Source organism: Mustela putorius, unplaced genomic scaffold (genome assembly GCF_011764305.1).
Source record: "Mustela putorius furo isolate JIRA1106 unplaced genomic scaffold, ASM1176430v1.1 tig00003909_pilon_pilon_pilon, whole genome shotgun sequence".
Classification (NCBI taxonomy): domain Eukaryota; kingdom Metazoa; phylum Chordata; class Mammalia; order Carnivora; family Mustelidae; genus Mustela; species Mustela putorius.
In genome coordinates this window covers 30,198,264-30,219,440 of record NW_025422057.1, presented here as the reverse complement: position 1 = coordinate 30,219,440, position 21,177 = coordinate 30,198,264, and the positions used below count along the sequence as shown (strand labels likewise).

General features: G+C 47.2%; 2 protein-coding genes across 3 annotated transcripts in view; one reads left to right on the top strand and one right to left on the bottom strand.

Annotated features, from left to right (window-relative positions):
- The window catches only part of PI4K2A (phosphatidylinositol 4-kinase type 2 alpha), a 31,045-nt gene extending 20,729 nt beyond the window's left edge, over positions 1-10,316 (top strand). Inside the window, exons 5-9 of the mRNA XM_004749541.3 lie at positions 109-170; positions 1,607-1,706; positions 2,615-2,748; positions 3,259-3,318; positions 7,912-10,316. Of these exons, the coding sequence (XP_004749598.1) occupies positions 109-170; positions 1,607-1,706; positions 2,615-2,748; positions 3,259-3,318; positions 7,912-8,073 (518 nt within the window). The 3' untranslated portion in view covers positions 8,074-10,316. The remainder of the gene's footprint in view (positions 1-108; positions 171-1,606; positions 1,707-2,614; positions 2,749-3,258; positions 3,319-7,911) is intronic.
- Positions 10,317-11,364: 1,048 nt separating this feature from the next.
- AVPI1 (arginine vasopressin induced 1) lies at positions 11,365-19,318 on the bottom strand. 2 transcript variants are annotated; one of them, XM_004749540.3, is made up of 3 exons: positions 19,161-19,318; positions 12,909-13,205; positions 11,365-11,952 (listed from the first exon to the last, which is right to left on the bottom strand). In XM_004749540.3, exons 2-3 carry the CDS (start codon positions 13,193-13,195, stop codon positions 11,793-11,795), a joined length of 447 nt encoding a protein of 148 aa, XP_004749597.1. In that variant the 5' UTR covers positions 13,196-13,205; positions 19,161-19,318; the 3' UTR covers positions 11,365-11,792. The 2 variants fall into 2 exon arrangements, with proteins under 2 accessions (XP_004749597.1, XP_004749596.1); XM_004749539.3 differs by having other exon boundaries at positions 18,831-19,315.
- Positions 19,319-21,177: the final 1,859 nt, after the last annotated feature.

Here is a 21,177-nt window from a genome sequence, read left to right as displayed (position 1 = left end):
TAGTTTTCTCAGTAGAGTGATTGGACTAAGTGCCCAAAATATGTAGTCCATCATGACTGAACGTGAAAGTCACCCCAGTTTTTTCTAACTCCATGTTTCTGTTTACAGATCGAGGCAATGACAACTGGCTGATTAAATATGACTGTCCAATGGATAGTTCTAGCTCTCGGGTAAGAGGTTGATCTATGGTAGTGTGTATGCATAATACAGAAACACATAACAATCAGAGATTAAGTCACATAGATTCAGAAGAATCTAGATAGCACATGTATTTAAAATTGATGGGTTAATATTTGATAGAGTTTTCCCTTCATCTGTTTTTTAAGTTGTATCTTATTGAATGATATTCATAGATACTGAATGAAGAAGGGTTCAGATATATTTGGATATATTTGGTCTGAGACCAAATATATTTGGTCTGAGAAGTAGTCCATTAAATGAATCTATTTAATTTTGTTTGGCCAGTAATTTCTAATCTTTTTTAGAATACTTTTCTCGTAATAGACAATTCCATAGAACATCAGTTTAGAAAAAGCTGCTTCCTGCAACTTTCCTTACTTTCTCATTGCTTTCATCCTCTATCATGCTTTTCTATTCCTGCTCAGTCTGCACATTTTAAAGAATTAGTAGGAATGCTACCTAGAATAGGAGAGTAAGGTTGACTTTCATCCTTTATAATAAGTGTTTTTTTTGTCCAGCTTTATTTAAATAGAACTGACATATAACATTGTGCAGATTTTAAATGTGCAACGTGGTGATTTAATGCATGTATATTTTGCAAAATGTTTACCACAATAGATGGGTTAACACATTCTCATAGTGTTTTTACTTCCTTCTCTAATAGTGGTTTTCATATTTGGTACATGAGAATCATCTGAAGAGTTGACTAAAAATAGTACAAACTCTTTGGGCCTTTCCCCACTAGGCCTTGGGTAAAACTCAGGATTCCATTCTTTTAATAAGATATCCTAGGGGATTCTGATGCAGGTATCCTCAACCCACATATCCTGTTTCTGTGATGGCACTTGTGAACCTGAAGTAGGGAGCCAAACAGTCACGAGAGTGTCTGATGGGCTCTCATAGGTAGACTGCCCTACTCTGCAATCAGCCTTGTCCTTTTCCCTTATCACTGAAATGGCAAGAGACTCTTGTGCAAGAGCGGCCAGCTGTTATCTTCCATGGTTCTGTTGTGTCACAGGAAAATGTGGTCACCAGTGAAGTGGCATCTGGTCAAAGTCTACACAAAAGGACCTTGGCTGGCTGATGATTTGCTTTTTCCTTTTTCTTTTCATAGTCTCAGGACTCTCACTGCCTTTCACTAGGAGGAAAGGTGCAGAGTTATCTTTGTTATTGTCAGTTTCCTTCTTACCAAGGGCTGTGGCAGCTCCTGGGGAAGTGCACCTTTCCTAAGATAAGGGACTCTGAGACCCTTGAATAGGCCAAATCAGAGGTGCCATAAATGTCCTAAGACTAGGAGCTGTGGAAACTAGTCAGAGGTCGACCAAGGATTGGTGCCTGTGGGGGTTGAGGTAGGGTGCTCTGCTACTACTATAAAGGGCTTGAGGTAGGTGGGACCCCAAGTATTTACTCTTTCCTTGCTCTTTAGGACACAGACTGGGTGGTGGTGAAGGAGCCTGTTATCAAGGTGGCTGCCATAGACAATGGGCTGGCTTTCCCCCTGAAGCATCCTGATTCCTGGAGGGCATGTAAGTCTAAGACCACTGTGGTCTGGCTCTTTTCCTGCTCAGTCTTAGTTTCTCATCTATGCAGTGAAGATAATAATACTTCTATGACAGGATTGCTTTAAGAATTGATGGAATAATGCAGCTCATGCATTTAGCACAGTAGCTGACATATGGCAAGTACTGCAAAATACAAAGTATTATTGTCATTTTTACCTTACATTATTCCTATTAAAAGCGCACAGCTGGGGCGCCTGGGTGGCTCAGTGGGTTAAGCCACTGCCTTCGGCTCAGGTCATGATCTCGGGGTCCTGGGATCGAGTCCCGCGTCAGGTTCTCTGCTCGGCAGGGAGCCTGCTTCCCTCTCTCTCTCTGCCTGCCTCTCTGCCTCCTTGTGATCTCTGCTTGTCAAATAAATAAATACATAAAATCTAAAAAAAAAAAAAGCACACAGCTGAGTTTTCTCATCTTCGTTTTGTTTTTCTCATTCTTTCTGAGGACTATCTTATTTATCCCATTTGTGTTTCTAAATATAAGCTATTGTCAGTGTTCTGTCTTCCTTGTTGATATCCTGGAAGTCAGCCCCTGTACTGTTAATAATGGAGAAACTCTTGGAAAGAGAGAGAGATACAAGTAGGAAGTCATTAGCCCCTTTGCAGTACAGTCTGTCTTCTCAGAAGGAGCATCTGAATGTCTTCATTGGCAAGTCACTGGAAGGTCACGTAATGTCTGAGAAAGAGCACCACCTCTGGGATTCTGCGGTCCTGGCCTTGAATCCTAATTCCTCTACTCTATAGCCTTTAGGATTTACATCCCTTGTAATTTTCTTTCCAGTTGTATATCATGTGAGAGGGGCATTCTGCCTTCTGCAGTGCTCTGATAGGTGGAGGACATAGATGGGCAGCTTTGCTTTGTGCTTTTCTTTTTTTCAGATCCCTTTTACTGGGCATGGTTGCCCCAGGCAAAAGTCCCATTCTCTCAGGAGATCAAAGATCTGATTCTTCCAAAGATATCGGACCCTAACTTCGTCAAGGACTTGGAGGAGGACCTGTATGAACTCTTCAAGGTTAGCCCTGGGAGCCTCAGCCTTATAACTATATGGAAGAAGGAATTTCTAATGGCTTTTCTAATGGCTCCTGATACAAGGAAGAGAGAATGGCTAACACTCCTCTGACCTGTGGTAGCCAATGAAGAGTAAGCAAGATTCCCGCATGTGGACAGCAAGACCTGGTTTGGGACAATTTGGACAAAAAAAAAAAAAAAAATTGACAGCTGTGGTGAATCACCGTGGGTTTATCCTGCGTGTCATGGGCTGCACCGTGTCTACAGAGCTCTCCTTGGCAAATGAGCACTTAGAGCCTGGAGTTCTGTAGAATCAGATAATAATGAGACTCAGGACAAGATATTTACTTGTTCCCTTTCCCCATCTGTGAAACAGAGTTCTTGGGGTGGTAGTTAATTTCACTAAGCCTCATAAGCTCCATGTAACTTTTCTTTATTAGAAAGTTTCTGTTTAGGGGAAGAAAATGGGTTCTTCTGAGGGATTCATGAAGGCTCTATCTCTGCCCTTTTGCAGAAAGATCCTGGTTTCGACAGGGGCCAGTTCCATAAGCAGATTGCTGTCATGCGGGGACAGGTAAGCCTGGGACTTCCTCCTGGCGTCATCCCTGGGATCTCTCTGGGAGGGTCATGTGCTCATGTTGAGTAAATGTGTAAAGCTTGTGTTTTACACCCTTGGAGTCTATGCCTTACTTACTTACGACTCTGTCGTAGCATGTGGGAGAGGAAAAGGAGCTCTTGCAAATCTCCCACCTTTTCCATGGTATCCAGTGCTTGGTGAGGCACTATGTGCTCAGCTCTGTGCCAGTTGCTGGGTGGTTCATTGGTAAATTTACCCAGTGGCCCCTGTCCTCAAGTTGCTCAAGGAAGGCCATATGCTTTGGTAGTTAAGAGCTAGCCTCTGGAGTCAGACTTGTTCACTACTTACAAGCTCTGTGTCCTTGAGCAAGAGCCTCTGCTGCCTTGTTTATAAAATGTGACAATAATAACACCTTGCAGAGCTGGGCAGCAGATTACATAAGATAATGCATATTAAGTGTTTAGTAAAGACAATTACCTAGCACATGGTTAGTACTCATATATTGGCTGTGGTTATAATTTTTGTTATCATGGTTACAAGTTATATTATTTCTTTTTTTGGAGATTTTATTTATTTGACAGAGAGAGACACAGCAAGAGAGGGAACATAAGCAGGGGTAGTGGGACAGGTAGAAGCCAGCTTCCTACCAAACAGGGAGCCTATTGCAGGGCTCAGTCCCATGACCCTGGGATCATGATCTGAGCTGAAGGCAGATGCTTAATGACTGAGCCACCCAGGCACCCCTACAAGTCATATTATTTCTTCTCTCACCACTTCACCTTCAAAGAGAGCTAGAGAAACTCCTAGGGCACTGTTGATCTTCCAAAATATAGTAAAGACTATGCCTGAAAAATTGTTTTAAAACTCGTAGGGCACTGACATTCTTATCACTTTAAAGAGATCTGGGATGGCCTAGTGGTTAAGGGGCACACACTGATCTTGGTGCCTGTGTTTGGATTCTGGTTCTGTCATTTATTGGCTGTGAGGTCTTGGAGAAGTTGCTTTATCTCTCCTTCCTTTAACTTCTCCATTTGTGACCTAGGGTTAATAATAGCACCTACATCATAGGGTTATTATGAAATAAATGATTTGGAGTAGTGCATGATGAAGTTCTCAGTGTGCATTAGCTGTTTTATGATTTGGTGTATAGATAAAGCAGCTTTCACCTCCTTAAAGGATAGGAAGGTCCTTCTAGTTGTAATTAGGCATTTACCTCTGCCTACCGTTTTGGTAAAGGGTTCTGGTAAGAGCAATTCTTGGACTTACTGAGTCCATGTTTCCTTGGAAATGGGACATACAAAGGTTTTAAGAGCTGCAATTGTTACAGCTGACTGCATATCAGTAACGTGGCCTTCCTACATTTCTCAAGTCATGTAAGGGCAGCTGGCAGGATATTTGGAAACCTTAAAAACCACATAATGTACTGTGATATTATGGAACTCAGCATAAAGGAATGAACTTCTTCTCAAGTTTATGCAGGCTGTACCTCTGTCCCTGTTGTACTATCTTCCCTAATCCCTTTCCATCTTATTCCCTTGTCAAAACCATAGCACCCCTCCTCTCTTATATCCAGTTAAGGATGTTATCTAGAGTGGCAAAAGAGGGGTGGGAGAGTGTAATTTTCTTTCTCTCTGTTTTATGCCCTTAATGTCCTTTGAGGGCCTTTTGGTCTCTTAACCTGGAGTGCCTACCTCTGAAACACCGGAAGCTTCATGAGCATCCAGCTCCTTTTTAGCTTACCAGTCACACGCCTAGGCAGAACAAGCCTTTGCCTTCCAGACGCCTGACCTGCCACAGGGAAAGGAGGTCACAACCCTTTACCTATCTGAGCCTAACCACGGAGTGCCTGGATGAGGGCCCTGAGCCAGAGGGGAAGAGTCCGAACTCCCAGAGAGATGGAGTTGGATGACAGAATTTGTTACTAACTGTAAAGATGTCACACCAGGTGTTAGAAAGAGTGCCAAGACTGAGGTAAAGCCTCTTTAAATGGCATATTTGAAGACAATGTTTATTCTTTAGCATTATATGCCTGCTATCAATCTTTCGTCAGCTTTTTAATTTGAAAGATTTCAAAGCTTCAGTAAAGAGTAGACTCTTTCCCTGGATTCACCAGTTGTTATACTTAGTCAGCCATGCTTGCTTTACCTCTATCTATTTGCTTGTTTATCTGCCAATTATCTATTGGAATAATATCTATCTCTATATATCCCTGTAATTTCTCTCTTTAATATACCTGTGTAACTTGTCTCCTCCTAGGTAGATTGATATTTTTAAAGACTTTATTTATTTTATTTGACAGAGATCAGAAGTAGGCAGAGGCAGGCAGAGAGAAAGGAAGGGAAGCAGGCTTCCTGCTGAGCAGAGCGCCCAATGCGGGATTCGATCTCAGGACCCTGTGATCATGACCTGAGCTGAAGGCAGAGGCTTTAACCCACTGAGCCACCCAGGCGCCCCTGATCGATATTTTTTTTTTGACCAAATCTTTAGAAAGTAAGTTGTAGATAATTTGACCTTTTACCCCTGCTGCTAGAGCATGCATGAGAGGCAGCTTGTAACCCAAAGAACAAAAGGAAGCACAGGAAGAACCAGCCAGGACAGGTTTAACATCCTCTTAAGTTGGGTAGTCTCCTGCACAATTCACTCCAATTCCATTTGAACCTCCTTTTCATTCTCTACCCTGAGTTTTGTGTTCAAAGGTTTTGAAGCAGTGGAGGATTCTATTAGATACCAAAACAATTAAGTAAAAAAATAATTACTGGTAGCTTCCACTTCAGACCTCCCCCTTCTGTTTCAGGTGTATCTCTGCCTCTTTATGGGCAGCATTTGCAGGCCAAGGATATTTGTGGCTTGAGGGCTATATGTCTGTGTGATTTGGGGGTGCAGCCTTGCTTACCCTCCCCTGTATCAGTGGCCTGGCTGGGAAAATCTTCAGTAGTTTAAAGAAGGCGCTCATCAGGGCACCTGGCTGGCTCAGTTGGTAGAGCATGTGACTCTTGATCTTGGGGTTGTGAGTTTGAGCCTCATGTTGGGTGTAGAGATTATTTAAAAATAAAATCTTAAAAAGAAAGGAAGGAAGGAAGGAAGGAAGAAAGAAAGAAAGGAGGGAACTTTTAAAAAGCAAGCAAGCGTATAGGCTATCATAGAGCAACTTCCATTTTTGTACTGTCCTATCAGAGAAGATAAATGGTGGTGATTCTAATTTTGACAAACATTCCTGTAAAAATATATACATATATTTTTAAAATATTTTATTTATTTATTTATTTATTTATTTGAGAGAGAGAGAGAGAGAGTGAGAGAGCACGGCTGGGGAGAGGGAGAAGCAGATATCCTGCTGGAGCAGGCAGCCCAATGCAGGACTCAATCCCAGGATCCTGGGGTCATGACCTGAGCCCAGGTAGACACTTAACCCTTAACCCACTGAACCAGCCAAGCACCCCTCCCATGAACACATTTCTTAAATATCTGTAAAATATGGACAAAAGTTGGTAAAGAGCTAAATGCAATGTGGCTTCCCGAATGGGCTCCTGAAATAGAAGAAGAACAGTCCTGGAAAATCTAATGAAATCTAAATTAAGTCTGAAGTTTGGTTAATAGTAATGTTTCAGTGTTAATTTCTTAATTTTGGTAAATGGACTCTAGTTACGTGAAAATTTAAAATTAGGGGAAACTGAGTAAATTGTGTACAGGAACTCTCTATACTATCATTTAACTTTTCCTTAAGTTTAAAAAACTGATAAAGAGACAGCATTTGAGAGACAAGCCAAGTGAAATGCTGGCTTTTTTCAAAATACATAGTCTTTGCAGGAAAATCAGAGAATATAGGATAAACAACAGTGAGAAAATAAAAATCACCTATAATTTCTTGACCCAGAGATAATCACTGCCAACTTGCAGAATTTTTCTTCTCTGCAGATAGGTAGATTGGAAGATAGAATTTCAGAAAATGAAAGTAGAGTCACATTATAATACTGGCTCCTGTCTCCTTCCTTTTCTGTCTGTTGACATCAGGATCAGCTTTCCATGCCAATAAAATAGATCTTTTAATTGCTGTTTCTTATCCCTTAGATCGTTAACTGATCCCATACTCTTGGGCGTTTATACCATTTTCACTGTTATAAACAGTACTGCACTCTATTCGTGGAAACTATGCATATATAAGATTACTGCTTTAGTTCCTATAAATGGAATTGCACACTCAGAGGGCCTGTTCACTTTTAAGCCTTTATCATCCACTTACCTTGCTGAAGAACTGGCCCAGGGTCCAGCCCCATAGCCTGGCTCTGAACTCTCCTCAAATCTGAGGCCTCATCTTCTTCTTCTGTATCCTTACTAATAAGAAGGGCAAAAAGTGGGAGGTTTTGAATTAAAAAAAAAAAAATTGCATTTTTTAAATGACCAGAGAGATTTCCATTTTCTATATTTTGCCCCTTATATTCAACTTTTGGAAACACCCTATTTGTATAATTTTCCATTAATGTGTTTAGTTTTGTATTGATTTATGGGAGCACTCTATCAGCAGGTCATCCTTCAGAGGTAGACCAGGATGCCTTGGTCTTTCTCTCACTGATCTTATTTTTCCTGCTGCAGATCCTAAATCTGACCCAGGCCCTGAAAGACAACAAGAGTCCCCTGCACCTTGTCCAGATGCCACCTGTGATTGTCGAGACGGCCCGTTCCCACCAGCGATCTTCTAGCGAGTCCTACACACAGAGCTTTCAGAGTCGGAAGCCCTTCTTCTCGTGGTGGTAGCCCGAGAGGCAGACAAAGACATGTTTGAGACTTGGGCTAGGAGGAAGCCTGGGGAGTGGGTTGCAGGAAAAGCCAGAGATGCTGGTGGAGAGCAGTGCCCTTAAGAACCCTTCTTCTCTGCTCGCCAGCCCCTCAGGGCTTTCCCAAGCACAGGGAGAAGCACAGTCGGAGGGACAGTGTGTGCTGTTGGGCCCTTCTGATTGCTAGGGAGGGCTGGAGCCTCCATGCGAGTGAGTAATCCAGAAGCCCCGGAAGGAGCATCTCCCAGCATCCCTTGGGGGCAAGCTGGGAAATCCCCTTCCCTCCCTGACACCCTGCTCTGTGGCAATTCTCATTATATTCTGCATCAGAAAACGAACACACAAATACGAATTTAAATATTAGTAGCAAAACCCAGGCAGAATCCCAGATCCTCTCAGGTCAGAAACCTGTGATCCAGACCTAAATTTGCATGGGCCCAGACACTCAGGTGCCTCACAGTTCCTTACTCCCATGGACCATACCGGCTGGGTGATTCAGAGAGCCACTGGGTGACTCACCAGTTGGGACAGACAGAAGCCACACCTTTCCTTTGTTTTTTTTGCCAGGTTTTCTTCCCCTTCTCCCACCAGTGCAATAGGCTGACTAAAAGCCTCCCAACCCAGTTCTCCTGGCCAGGACACTTTTGCTCCAGAGCTCTCAGTGGTTCTGCATATAATCATAGAGATCGGCTCTGCTCTCTGCCCTCCCTAGTCCAGGCTTGCATTTTGCCCGTCATTCAGGCAAAGGCAAGAGGGAGGAAGTGGCCCTCCCAGCATGCAGAAGCAATCCACTTGGCCTAAGTGCATGCTGGGAGCTATAATTGGCCTATAGGTAAACTCATCCCAGCCTTGCTTTCAGAGTCGGGGTGATAAACTCCCCCAGGTCCTCTAATTTGTTCTGTTGTTGGGTATTTTTTTTCTCAACACTTTGACTTAGGGGTTCAGTTCTGGGTCTCAGTGAGTTGCATCTCAGCTCATAAGAGAATAGGATATTAGGTCCCTGGATTTCTTTTTATGTTACCACTGCTGCCTGGTGGGAGTAACGGGACTCATTCTCTTCCTAGTGGGCAGCTTCCCTTTGCTCCCGACTTCTTGTTACTGGCCAGTGTTTCCTTGGCTTCTTGGGAGGGGCAGGGCCCAGAGGAGAAGGGCCTTCAGACTGCCCCCCAGCGCCTGACAAGCTCAGTGTGCATCTTCATCCTTCCATGTCTCTTCCCTCAGCTGGCCCCCTTGCCAGGTGTCTAAGCCCTTTCCACACCAAAGCAAAGAATGGCCTCCGGAGGCAGCAAAGAGGGTGCCATCTGTGGCTAAGGGACAGTTCTGCGCTACTGGACACTTCAAGATTCTGGCACCCTGCGATTGGTCAATCAGCCTTGGAAAGAAACTATCTTGACGGTTTGAAAAACAACCAAAGAAAGGGAGCGAGGACTATGGCTCTGTGCCCTCTGCTTGCCCAGCTCCCGCTGCCCAGGAGGCAGAGCAGAGATGTGCAGTCCTTTTGTCAGCTGGGCCAAGTCGGTCCCTTTGCCTCCCAGCCCCCAGGAGCCAGTTTCTGGTGGGGTTCCCTCCAGCTATCAGGAAGAGTTTCTGGGAGTTGGCTATGCATGCCCTGTGGATAAAGACATAGCTCTTAGCCCTGACAATCTCATTTGGCCGACCTGGAATCTGGCCTTGGGGACCGTGGTGGCGACAGTGCCTGCGCCCAGATTACAGGAGCAGCAGGGCTTCCGGAGGCCAGAGCGGACCCAGGTGTGTTTAGCTCTCCGAAGACCTCTCTATACAGACGTGTTGGTAAAGCTTCCCACCTGGGCTATGAGAGAGTCCAAGCAGTCTTAGAGGAAGCTGGTTGCTTCCCCCAGCCAAGTAGATCTGCACATCGCCCTCATCTAGACCACCTCTGTGATGAGAAGGAAATTGGGTCCAACGAACGAGGGGGCTGGTCCCAGTCTTGGCAGGCAAGAACGTGGGGTATCCTTTCTCGGCAAGTCTGTACTCAGGTTGCCTTGAATGTGGACTTGGGGAAAGCTGGGGGCCCAAAGTGCCAGGGAAGGCTTCTGGGTGACGCTCATGGGACAGCCCAGCCCTCTGCCAGCCCCAGGTCCTGTCCCCGTGTCAGGGAGGTGAGGCTGGGCTGGGAGAGTGCTGCTGCCTGTGTTGTTCTTCCAACGCACTGTAGAACTTGTATGTAATGTATTTAAATCAATGAAAATGTATGAATAACAAGTCCAGTTCTGACTTTTTTTGTCTAGTGATCTTGGGTAAAAGGAAGACAAGGTAGAATGCAATTTTAAGGACAAAGGACCATGTGTTTCCATGGAGTTGCTGAGATAATGGCTCCTGAGTTATACAGGTCCTCATTTCCGAAGTTTCAGTGCTTAATATTTTCATTAACTCATTTGACACCAAAACGTGACCTGAATCTACGCTGGTATGAATTGAAGCTATTTGTAACCATGATATTTTTCTCTTAGAGTGTGTATATTTGTTGCAGAAATATTAATGTTCTGTTACGAGTTATTTCCCTACTAGGGATTAGGCACTATTTGCACTGACTACTTCCTAAAAGCTGGAAAAATTCTGAGTAACAAAATCATCTAGCTCTAAGGGTTTGGGGTGAGGAACTGTGGACTCGGCTTCTCTTCTGGGCCACAAGAGGGCAGCCCTGTTCTGTGTGCACATCATAGCCTGCTTGAAGCACTTTGAACCCTGAGTCCTTTAAGTGATGGGTAATAGGACAGATAGGATTCCTTGGAGCAGAGCTGAATGCTAATGAGCACGTAATATGCTATTGAGACAAAGCTGGCAGAGTAATCAAAAATCCTCACCTTAAAGGTTTTTAGGCTAGGAAACCTCAGATAATGCTCAAGAATAATTGGCCCGGCTGCTGTCCCATCTCAGTAAGGATGGTTGGCCCATGGGGGTAAAGAAACCAGCTGAAGGGCTGGCAGACAGCACATTGACTGCAGACTCACTGCTCACTATGCAAGGCCTACTGGAATAGCCCTTCCCCCTTCTAGACCTGGCAGGAGTCCAGGAGCCACCTCTCTCCTGTGGATCAGGACTGCCCGAGAAATGTTGACATCTCCCAACCAGACAGCTTCTGGAAGAGAAGGCTCTGGCACAGGGGATTGGGGGAGTTCACAGGGAAAAGGAGGCCTGTCCTGTTTCCTCATCCTGGGAACACCTCTTCCCCGCAGTAAGCACCACCTTTCATCCCATGGCTCCAGAGTGTCCATTTGGGGATCGTCTTTTTGTGACAGACAAACTGCTGTTGATATGAATGTTTTTATTTTGCCACTTAAACCATGGTTTCCTTGTGCTAGCCGGACAGGGGCGGGGTGTGGGCCGGCTGCTGGACCATGGGTTACAGGAGGAGCAGGAGGGTTAGTAGCAGGAGTGGTGAGATGCTCAGTCCGAGTGCCCATCACATGACCCTCAGGGAAATATCATGCAGCCCAGGTATACTGTAAGATGGGAAGAGCTGAGGCGCTGTTTCTCATTCTGGTGAGGAATGGGTCCCACATAACCTAGAGCTCAGGAGACATTTCCAGTCCTCTTCTCAATGGGCTGTGGTCTTTCATTTATCCCTGTGGGGGTGTCTGCCTCAAATCTCTCTTCCTTCTTCACCTCCTGGGCCCTTTGGCAAAAATCCCTGTGATTCCTGGGGAAGATACTGCCATTGCCAGCCCCTTCCCTGGATCAGTGTCTGATCTGATGGAGGTAGCTTGTAGGCCCTGGCTTCTTCCAGTTCCGGCGGATCCTGGCACTTGTCCTTCTGGAGTTCAGATACTGATCATCAGAAGCTGTCTCTGTGGTACCACTCTGTGGGTCGGCCAGTGGAGCACAGGACTCGGGGATTCTGCGAGAACAAGTGTGTGATAGGCCCATGTCAATAGGAAGAGCAGAATGGGGACTAAAGAGATTGTGGTCATGAGGATCTATTAAATCACACTGTTTGGAGTAAAATAAGCCCAGGGCTTTGGCCCTCTGAGAGCTAAAGACCAGACAAAGCTTTCAGATGTCTTTTCCATAAAGAGAGCTGGACTAGGTTTGTCAGGGTGTGTGATACTCGGCATTTCTCCAGCTTCCTCATGCTGTACTCGTGACAGCCATCAGTGGTCAGCCGTGATAGGAGACCAGAGGAACCAAGTAACCTCCTTAGCAAAGTGTTTTAAAACAGGGATTGCAAGTCAGCTGGAGTTGATCTGAGGAAGGGCCCAATCAGCTTCCCCTGGATGTGCTGATTCAGAAGACCTGTTCAGGTCTAGTGCTCTGACTGGAGGCCCCGAGAAGGCAGCGGGAGAATTAGAGCCCAGAGCATAACCCACAATTACTGGTTAGGCCACGTGTTTCAGCTTGACCTCCTGGGGCTCACTGTTCTCAGGCTGTCAGTGACCTAGGCAAAGGCGGATGACTAGGGAAAATTTAAAGTTCTTCAACACTTTTCAAACCTTAGTACCTCTATGGAACCCTCCTACACTATAGTCTATAATTCCACAGGCCAGATTTTAACCAGGCTTACTTGTGATTGTTACCTGTTCTACCACAAGGAAACAAATTATCTTCCTTCCAAACGATAGTCCCTCCCTACATTCCTGCAGAATTTCTGCAAATCACGACCCAGGCTTGCCTTCCCGTGGAAGTTCACGGGGTCCAGTATGACTCCCATAGTAACAGAGATCATGGGCACGGAATAGACCTTGCCCCTGCCATGGCCGGTACTCACAGTGAGGCCAAGTCAGTAGCGCCGGGCAGTGGTGGACAGGGCAGCCTTAGCGCTCACCTTCCCTCCGCCCTCCAATTCCAGGAACCCACCTGAGCCGGCTGCAGTGGTGCAGTGAGTTGCCTAGGGGTTTCGGCCGGGGAGGCCTCTTCCTACGCAGCCTCCTCAAGGCCTCTGCCACACGGTGGTCTCCTGCACACTCCCAGATGATCTGTGCCCGCTCCTCAGCCAGCTGGTCCCCACTGCGCTCAAATAGGCCCTGGATCTGCAGCAGCTCAGCATCCTGGAAAATGTTGGCTGATGCCTGCTTGCGGCCCCTGACCTCAGCTGGGGCCTGCCATGGGGGTGGCTCGCTCACCACAGAGGCCGGGGTGCCCATCCTGGGTGCTCTGGGGAAGGAAAGCATGGAGAGACATTAGCTTATGGGGCCCTTCCCAAACCTGGGGTCCTGGTGAATGCAAGCCTTCTGGCGTTTCTATTCTCCAGGAACTTAACGTGCAGAAAGTCTTGACTTAAAGCCACTCTACCTTCTAGGGCACCTTAGGGAAATAATATCACTAATGACAGTTAAACTATTACAAAGTGCTTATGTGTGCAATGCACGTACTAGCTCACTGAGGAGTCCCAGCAGCCTGTGACATCAGAATGGTTTATCCGCACCGTACAGATGAAGAAATGCAACTCAGCTAAAATGATCCTTTGCAGCCACAAAGCCTTGCATAAGTGCGGAGCTGGGAGCAGAACCCAGGTCTGTCTGGCTGTAAGCCCAGGCCGACCCCAGGATACGTAGGTCCTAAGGATGGTGCTAGGAATAGCCACCGCGCAGTATTGAGCATGTAGAGGTACGGGGCATGGCTCTAGGAGTTGTAGTCATGGGACCTCCTTGACACGTGAGCACAGCAGCCCTCTTTGCGAAGGCCGAGGTTCTGTAGCACAGAAGAGGAGGGTTATGGGATTGGGCCGACCACACTGGAATCCCACTTCCAGCCACCTCCACCACTGCCTGGCTCAGCTGGTTCCCACACCAATTCTGCTTCACAGAGTCGCAGTGAGGACTGAGGGAAGACAGTGGTAAGAACAGTGCTCAAGGTTCTAAAATTCTGCTTTCCCATTTATAACATGGAGAACAGTCATCCCACCTATTTTCAAGACCCTGGAGAGAGCCCAAATTCAAATAGTTTAGCAAACAGTATGAAATAGATCTAGCTGCAGTCCAAAAGGCCATGGCAAGGAACACAGGGGCGAAGAGGCGGCTCCAGGGTTAGAATATACAACCATGGGCAGAGGCTGAAATCTATAAGAAAATTCGATAAAAGGAAGCCTCATGTCAGTGCCCCCTCATAGGAAATAAAAATTCAATTAAATGATCATCCTCAGTTCTAGAGAGTTCTATTTGAATAATAAATAATAAAAGGGGGCTCACTCACCCTACCCTTGTCTCCAGTGCAGCCTGAAAACGCTATGAGATTGAGATTGGAAAGCAGACTAGAGACAAGGAAGACCTAGGACCTCGGTATTACACAGAACTGGACTCAAATCCCAGTTCTGCCACCTTCCTAGCGGTGACTCTAGGCAAGTTACTCAACCTCTCTGAGCCTCTTTGCTCAGCTGTAAACTGGGACTCAACCACTTCTCAGGATTGCTCTATGGACTGAGCGCACCTAGTGTGGTATCAGGTACAGGGCAAGGGCCAAATAAATGCAGATTTATTCATAACCCCCACCCCCATGCCCCCATGTTTTGACCTTGACTTTTGTACTTGGGTCAGGGTATGATAGGGTCCCTTTTCCGCTGTTCGGGCCTGAGCCAGCAGAGGACTTGGCTGTGCTCCCTCCACCCCTCAGCGCCAGGCCTAACGGCAAAGGTCAGGTAGTTACACCAGACCTCACCTCATTCCAGAGAGCTACAGAGACACCTGTCACCCAGGAACTAGCCTAAAAAGGGAATAAAAATTAATACATTTCAATACAAAATGTCCATGCTCCCTGTAACAAACAGAAAGGAAATCATATAAAGCATTCCCAGCTTCTCTGCCCTTACTCTCCCCTGCCTTTGTTCTGAGAGTTTGAGACCTCTCTCCATTGCGTTCAGACTCCTCAAATGTAACTGGCCCTTGCTCCTCACCTCAATCGCAGCGCTCCTTATTGCAGTAATTTCCACATTCACCCTGTCCCAGTTTCTAGACCTCTCATAAGACCTCTTGGGGCGCCTGGGTGGCTCAGTGGGTTAAGCCTCCGTCTTTGGCTCAGGTCACGATCTCAGGGTTCTGGGATCGAGCCCTGCATTGGGCTCAGGGAGCCTGCTTCCTCCTCTCTGCCTGCCTCTCTGCCTACTTGTGATCTCTGTCTGTCAAATAAATAAACAAAATCTTAAGAAAAACAAACCCCACTCTTTTTTAATAGGGATTTCATTTCTTTTTTTTTTTTTTTTAAGATTTATTTATTTATCTGACAGAGACACAGTGAGAGAGGGAACACAGCAGGGGGAGTGGGAGAAGAAGCAGGCTCTCCACTGAGCAAGGGGCCTGACGTGGGGCCCAACCCCAGGACCCCGAGATCATGACCTGAGCCAAAGGTAGATGCTTAACGACAGAGCCACCCAGGTGCCAAGAACCCCACTCTTCAAAGAGTTCAATAACTAAAATAAACCTGCAGAAAACTTTCAGATGAATGAACTCCATAAAAATTGTGCTTTTATCTGGAAATGGGAATTTTAAAATCTACCTCTCCATAGGCACTATTACAGAATCCAATTAAAAACCTAGTATGTGTGGTAATGAACTCTCCTGAGCTGGATGATAAAAATGTACTGTGACCAGAAAACAACAGTCACCAGGGAACACTTTCAGGCTGATAAAAAAGCTGACTCTGGGTCATCTACTCTGCGTCAGGCGACACGACAATATGCATGATGGTTCATCTTCAACGTAATTGCAGGAATCGGGCACCGTTACCCTCCTCCCAGCTCAGAGGAGCACAGGAAGCTGAGACACAGATTCAATGCCCGGGGCTCGGCCAAGGCCAGGACCTGGTGTGAAGGGCTGCAGCCGTGTCTGAAAACCTGTTGCCTTCACAACCAAGCTACAAACACGCTGCTGGCTGGTCATCTCTGTGAGGGATATTTCACTATTCTCACCAAAGTCACCAAGTTGGAAACCTGCCGGTGGAAAAGGAAGAGCCATGGCCAGCCCACACATAAGGCAAGGGCGGGGCTGTACAATTTATTTTAATCTTTTCATTAGCATCAGAGCTGTTGACTCTGTGGCCCACTGTTCTAGCCTTGAACCTGTGGCAGTCTGAAGAGGAATATCCCCAACTTCCACAAAACAAATCTGGAACTGCAACGCAGCCCAGGGCACACAGTGCTGGCTTCTGAGTCAGAGCCCTAGTCCTGCCACTCGCTGGCTGGGCCTCTGTGGGCCTCAGTTTCCCCCTTACATCTGTAAGAACAGGTTGATGCCTCTGGTCTCCAAGGGCGTGTGTGGTGTTAGGGATTCTATGATGAGGCTAGGTCTCTACGGAAGCGGTGACTGGGTCTGCCTGGCTGCCAAGGCCTAGACGCAACATGTGTGGACAGGCCTGGCTAATTAGGTGCCAGGAAATTCCCCAACCAGTAGTTCCTCTTTTCTGCCCTCCTCAATCTTCCCTGGAGACAAGACACTGTTTTGCTGGTGGGATGTGGGGTTAAGGTCTGGGAGAAGACAGAGAACTCACCGCTCTAAAGCACTCCAGGGACCTAGGCTGGCTACAGCCAGGCCTGGGACACACTCCTAGGCTGGTCTGGGTGGTGGGAGAAGAGGTTAGTATCGTTTCTCTCAGATTCGGGCAATCTCACCCTCTCCTCAGAGAGAATGGCAACCAGCTTAAGTAGCAGTGCTGTCTCAGGGATGGCTTGGAGACTGACTTCCCAGATATTCCTAGCCACCACGTGTGTATGGCTAAAAGGCCCTACACGGCCCAACCTCCAGCCGTTTGTGTCCGAGTTACAGTGAATTACAAACACACCAACAAAATTTCTGGGGGAGTCTAAGCCTCCAGCTTCAAACATACCCTCCATGCAACCTGGGACAGGGGGCCTTGGCACCTCCAGATTTCAAGGATCCTCCCTCTTAGCTCTGCCTGCCACCCTGGGCTTGAACCAACAGTCAGACTGAGAATGAAAATCAGTGGAGTTTCCATAAGATTAGATGCAAACTTCCGGAAAACGAGTTCAGAACACTTGTATTATCAGAAGAAACTGTTTGTTTGTTTTTTTTTAAGGTTTTATTTTTTAAGTAATCTCTACACTTAATACGGAACTTGAATTTATAGACCGAGATCAAGAAAGCCATGCTCCGCTGACTGAGGCAGCCAGGCACCCCAGAAGAAACCTCTCTTATTCAATGTGCTCTTTCCCCCCCTATTTTCTTGGACAAGACCTGAATCTAGGAAAATCAGTGTATACTTGAACAATGTTACTTTTTTTGAACTGGAAAATGCCACCGCAAGGATATTAAAAGATTATAAATGGATCTTTCATTCCAGAGCTGACAGCAAAGAATATAAACCCAGGTCTGTGAACAAATGAGTAAAAACTCACTGCAAAATACTTCAGTTTTACATAAACTAGCTTAAAAATGAACCCACAGAGTAAATACCAAATGTGGAAAATGGCAAAGTTCAACTTGTTTTGACATAGGCAATAAATGAATGAGAGAACTCTAACGAAGAAGTATATTTAAAAAGTGACTCACCAGACAATGAATTTGTAATACATAAATAGGGTACACAATTGAGCATCCTTTGTAGTATGTGAAGCTCAGTTTAGATAGCTATTCCGATTGTGGTCTCAGGGAGGCTCAGGTAACCACGAGAGGCAGAACACACTTGCGTGAGCTGGGCAGCAACTGCTTTCCCACTCAGCTCCCCTCCTTCAGATAACCCTGCTGATGGTAATAGTCTGTAATTGGAGGCAAAGGGCCTCTTGGATAAAGAACTGGAGGCTCTGGCCCAAGGCCCAAATCAACGCTGTGGCCCTGGCCTGCTCCCCCGCCACTGGACAGCAGCCAAAATCTGTGGCTCCTCCACTGGGAGGCCCAGTCCACATGGCCATGTGAGCCCCCCAGGCCTCAGGGCCTAGCCTCCTCCAGAAGTGCCTGAGACAACTGCATACACATAGGTCTCCAAACCTGATGTGGAAGCGGAGAAAGGAACAAGGCCCTACCCCTAGACCCATACTCAGATATGACTGGAAAATAAACTCTAGATGAAGGAATAACTCTTTTCAAGAGTTCAAGAACCCTGAGTTCTGGCTGTGCTTCTGAAAACCGGGTGACATTGACAAGCCTGTTTCCCCCTGCCTCATTTTGCTCATCATCAGAATAGTGAGAATAAATAACCTGTAAGGGAATAAGGGAGATAAAAGTATGTGAAAGCATCCATCCCAGTACACTGCATCATGAATGAGTGATGTAAGGGAAAGACTGTTTAACAACTAGGCCCCATAGAATCATTGTCATTTTCATGAAACTCCCTCAAAACAGACCTTCACTCTTGGGAAATGAGGGTAAGGGAGATGGATTCATCTGTGCACTTTTAAATCACAGCTGCCACTGAGGCAGCTTGCTCCCTGTCAAGCACAGAACATCGCTTTCAAATAGGTGATCTTTTTAATCCTCACCCCATGAGGCGGCGCTATGGTTATAGGTTATACCCATTTTACAGATGAGAAAGCTGAGCTCAGAAAGGTTAAGTAACTTGCCCAAAGTCAAACAGGAGGTAGGTGGTGAGGCTGGATATACCCAGGTAGTATGACCCTAGCGCCCAGCCCCTCCACCACTGTTATTTTTGTTCTGCCAGATGGCTGACGAGGTCGTCGGGGGAAGGCACGACCCAGGAGGCTCTGAAACCTCTCCGAGCCTCCTATCTGCTTCTGCGGGTTTCGGAAGGCGCAGGGATTGAAAGTCAGGTCTCCCAAGCCAGCCTCGGCGCCCTCAGCGCTCCACGGCCCCGTGAGGAGTAAGAGCGATTACTCACCACGCTGAAGGGCAGCGCCGACAGACCTCAAATCGGGATGGGGCAGGCTAAGATGTGCGCACTCCAACCCCTTCACGGCCTTTCGAAAGGGCGGGCGTAGCTCTACGCTTCCTGCTGCGAAGGTGCTCACAGGGACCTGGCGGCGTTCACGCACAGGACGAGAGCTTGGGAGGGGATATCCTGGCCCAGGTCGCAGGGCGACATCCCCAGCACAGGTCAGCCCCCAGGGCTCAGACGTGGCCGCTTCGCACAACGCCGGGCCCTAAGTGGACCTGCGGGTTCGGGAAGCCGCTGCCACCGCAGCGCGAGCCAGGCCTCCAATCTACGTACCTGGCCTGGCCGCCCAAGGCGGGCCACCTAGGTCACAGCCCCGACTCCCGGGAGAAAGCGTTCCCCAGCCGGGGAAGAGCCAATCCACGGCCGAGCCTTGGTGAGAGCTTCGGTCGGAGCCTTCCAAAATCGAACGTGGAGACTCTGTGGGCCAATCATCAGCAACAGAGGGGAGAGGGGCGTGTCAAGGCTCCGCCCCCTTCCCTTCGCCGGCCTCGAAACCTGAGTGCGAAGATTCCGCGGGCCCAATCAGCCGCGGAGCAGCGGCGAGGGGCGTGTCCGCCGGGGCCCCTTCCCTCCGCCCTCCGCCCTCCACCGCCCTAGCGCGGCGCCCGAAGGCGCCCCCTTCATTGACGTCAGTGCCCTGGGAGAGCGCGGTTTTGCTGGCGCGGGAGCGGGGCGGGGCCACATTCCAGCCTCGGGGTGCGGCGGCAGCAGCAGGCCCTGCAGGGTACACGTGACGCGTGCCCCTTCTCTTGGGCCGTAGGCCAGCGCGCACCGCGGCGTGCTCCCTGCAGCTTGTGGCCCTCTGCAAATAGATCCGCAGTTCCTTAAATTCACCACCCAGACGGACCACTTATCTTTTGGCTCCAGCTTTGGGGGAAAGGAAGGGATGGCGAGATTTTGGGGCTTCAAAGCTAGAATGCCATGGCTTCAAATCTTAAATCAGCTGTGCAGCCTTGAGCCAGTTATCTAAATAAGCAGTATTAGGAAGGTTTTATAATTCATTGGACAATGGTCCATTAGGGCCCACACTGTCCAAGTTTCTTAAGAGGTAGTGAATATGGGAAGGAGACAAACCATAAGTGACTCTTAATCTCACAAAACAAACTGAGGGTTGCTGGGGGGAGGGGGGACAGGAGGCGGGGTGGGGGGTGGGGGATGGGTATGGACATTGGGGAGGGTATGTGCTATGGTGAGTACTGTTAAGTGTGTAAACTTGGCGATTCACAGACCTGTACCCCTGGGGATAAAAATATATGTTTACAAAAAATTTAAAAATTAAAAAAAAAAAAGAGGTAATGAATAGGAGACGCCTATAAGCTTGAGACCTGGGGGAATTTACAGCCTAGTAAGGAAGGCAGACTTTAAAAAGCTTAAAACATTTAGTGCTGATTACAATTGTGATAAACATTATAACTATAAAAGGGTCTGGAATGCTTGGGTGGCTCAGTCACTAAGCATCTGCCTTCTGCTCAGGTCATGATCCCAAAATCCTGGGATGGAGGCCCGCATGGGGCTCCCTGCTCAGCGGGAAGCCTGCTTCTCTTCCACTGCCCTGCTTGTTTGTGTTCCCTCTCTCACTTCGTCTCTGTCAAATAGATTTGAAAAAAATCTTCTAAGAGAAAAAAATAAAACAAAATAAAAGGGTCAAACGGAGGAAACTCAATTCCCTGTAGGAGGTCCTGGGAGGTAGAAGAAGTAACATTTAAGCTAAGATAGGAAGGAGAAATTGAAGTTGGTCAAATGAAGAGAAGTGGGTCTGGGAAGGTGTTTAAGGAAGAGAGAATGGCACGTGCAAAGTTTAGGAGATAGCTCGACTCAGGTCTTGATATGAGACTTGGAGCGAGGCTAGGAAGGGGCAGAGTGGTGAGAAAGCAGAAGGCAGAGGCGGACAGTGAAAAAGTTTCCATTTGACTCTCTGAGGGGAATGGCATTATATATACTGTTTAACAGATATTTCATGGCATTTACCATGTGCCAGTAATGCCAATTACAAATGGTAGCTCATTTCATCCTCATGAAAAACTAATGTTTTTAGAAGGTCACTTTGCCCACGGCTTGGAACTTGTATAAGAGGGTTTGGGAGTGGATGGAGTATCCAGTGTTTTTTTGTTTGTTTGTTTGTTTAAGATTTTATTTATTTATTTGAGAGAGAGACAGTGAGAGAGAGCATGAGCGAGGAGAAGGTCAGAGGGAGAAGCAGACTCCCCGTGGAGCTGGGAGCCTGATGCGGGACTCGATCCCGGGACTCCGGGATCATGACCTGAGCTGAAGGCAGTCGTCCAACCAACTG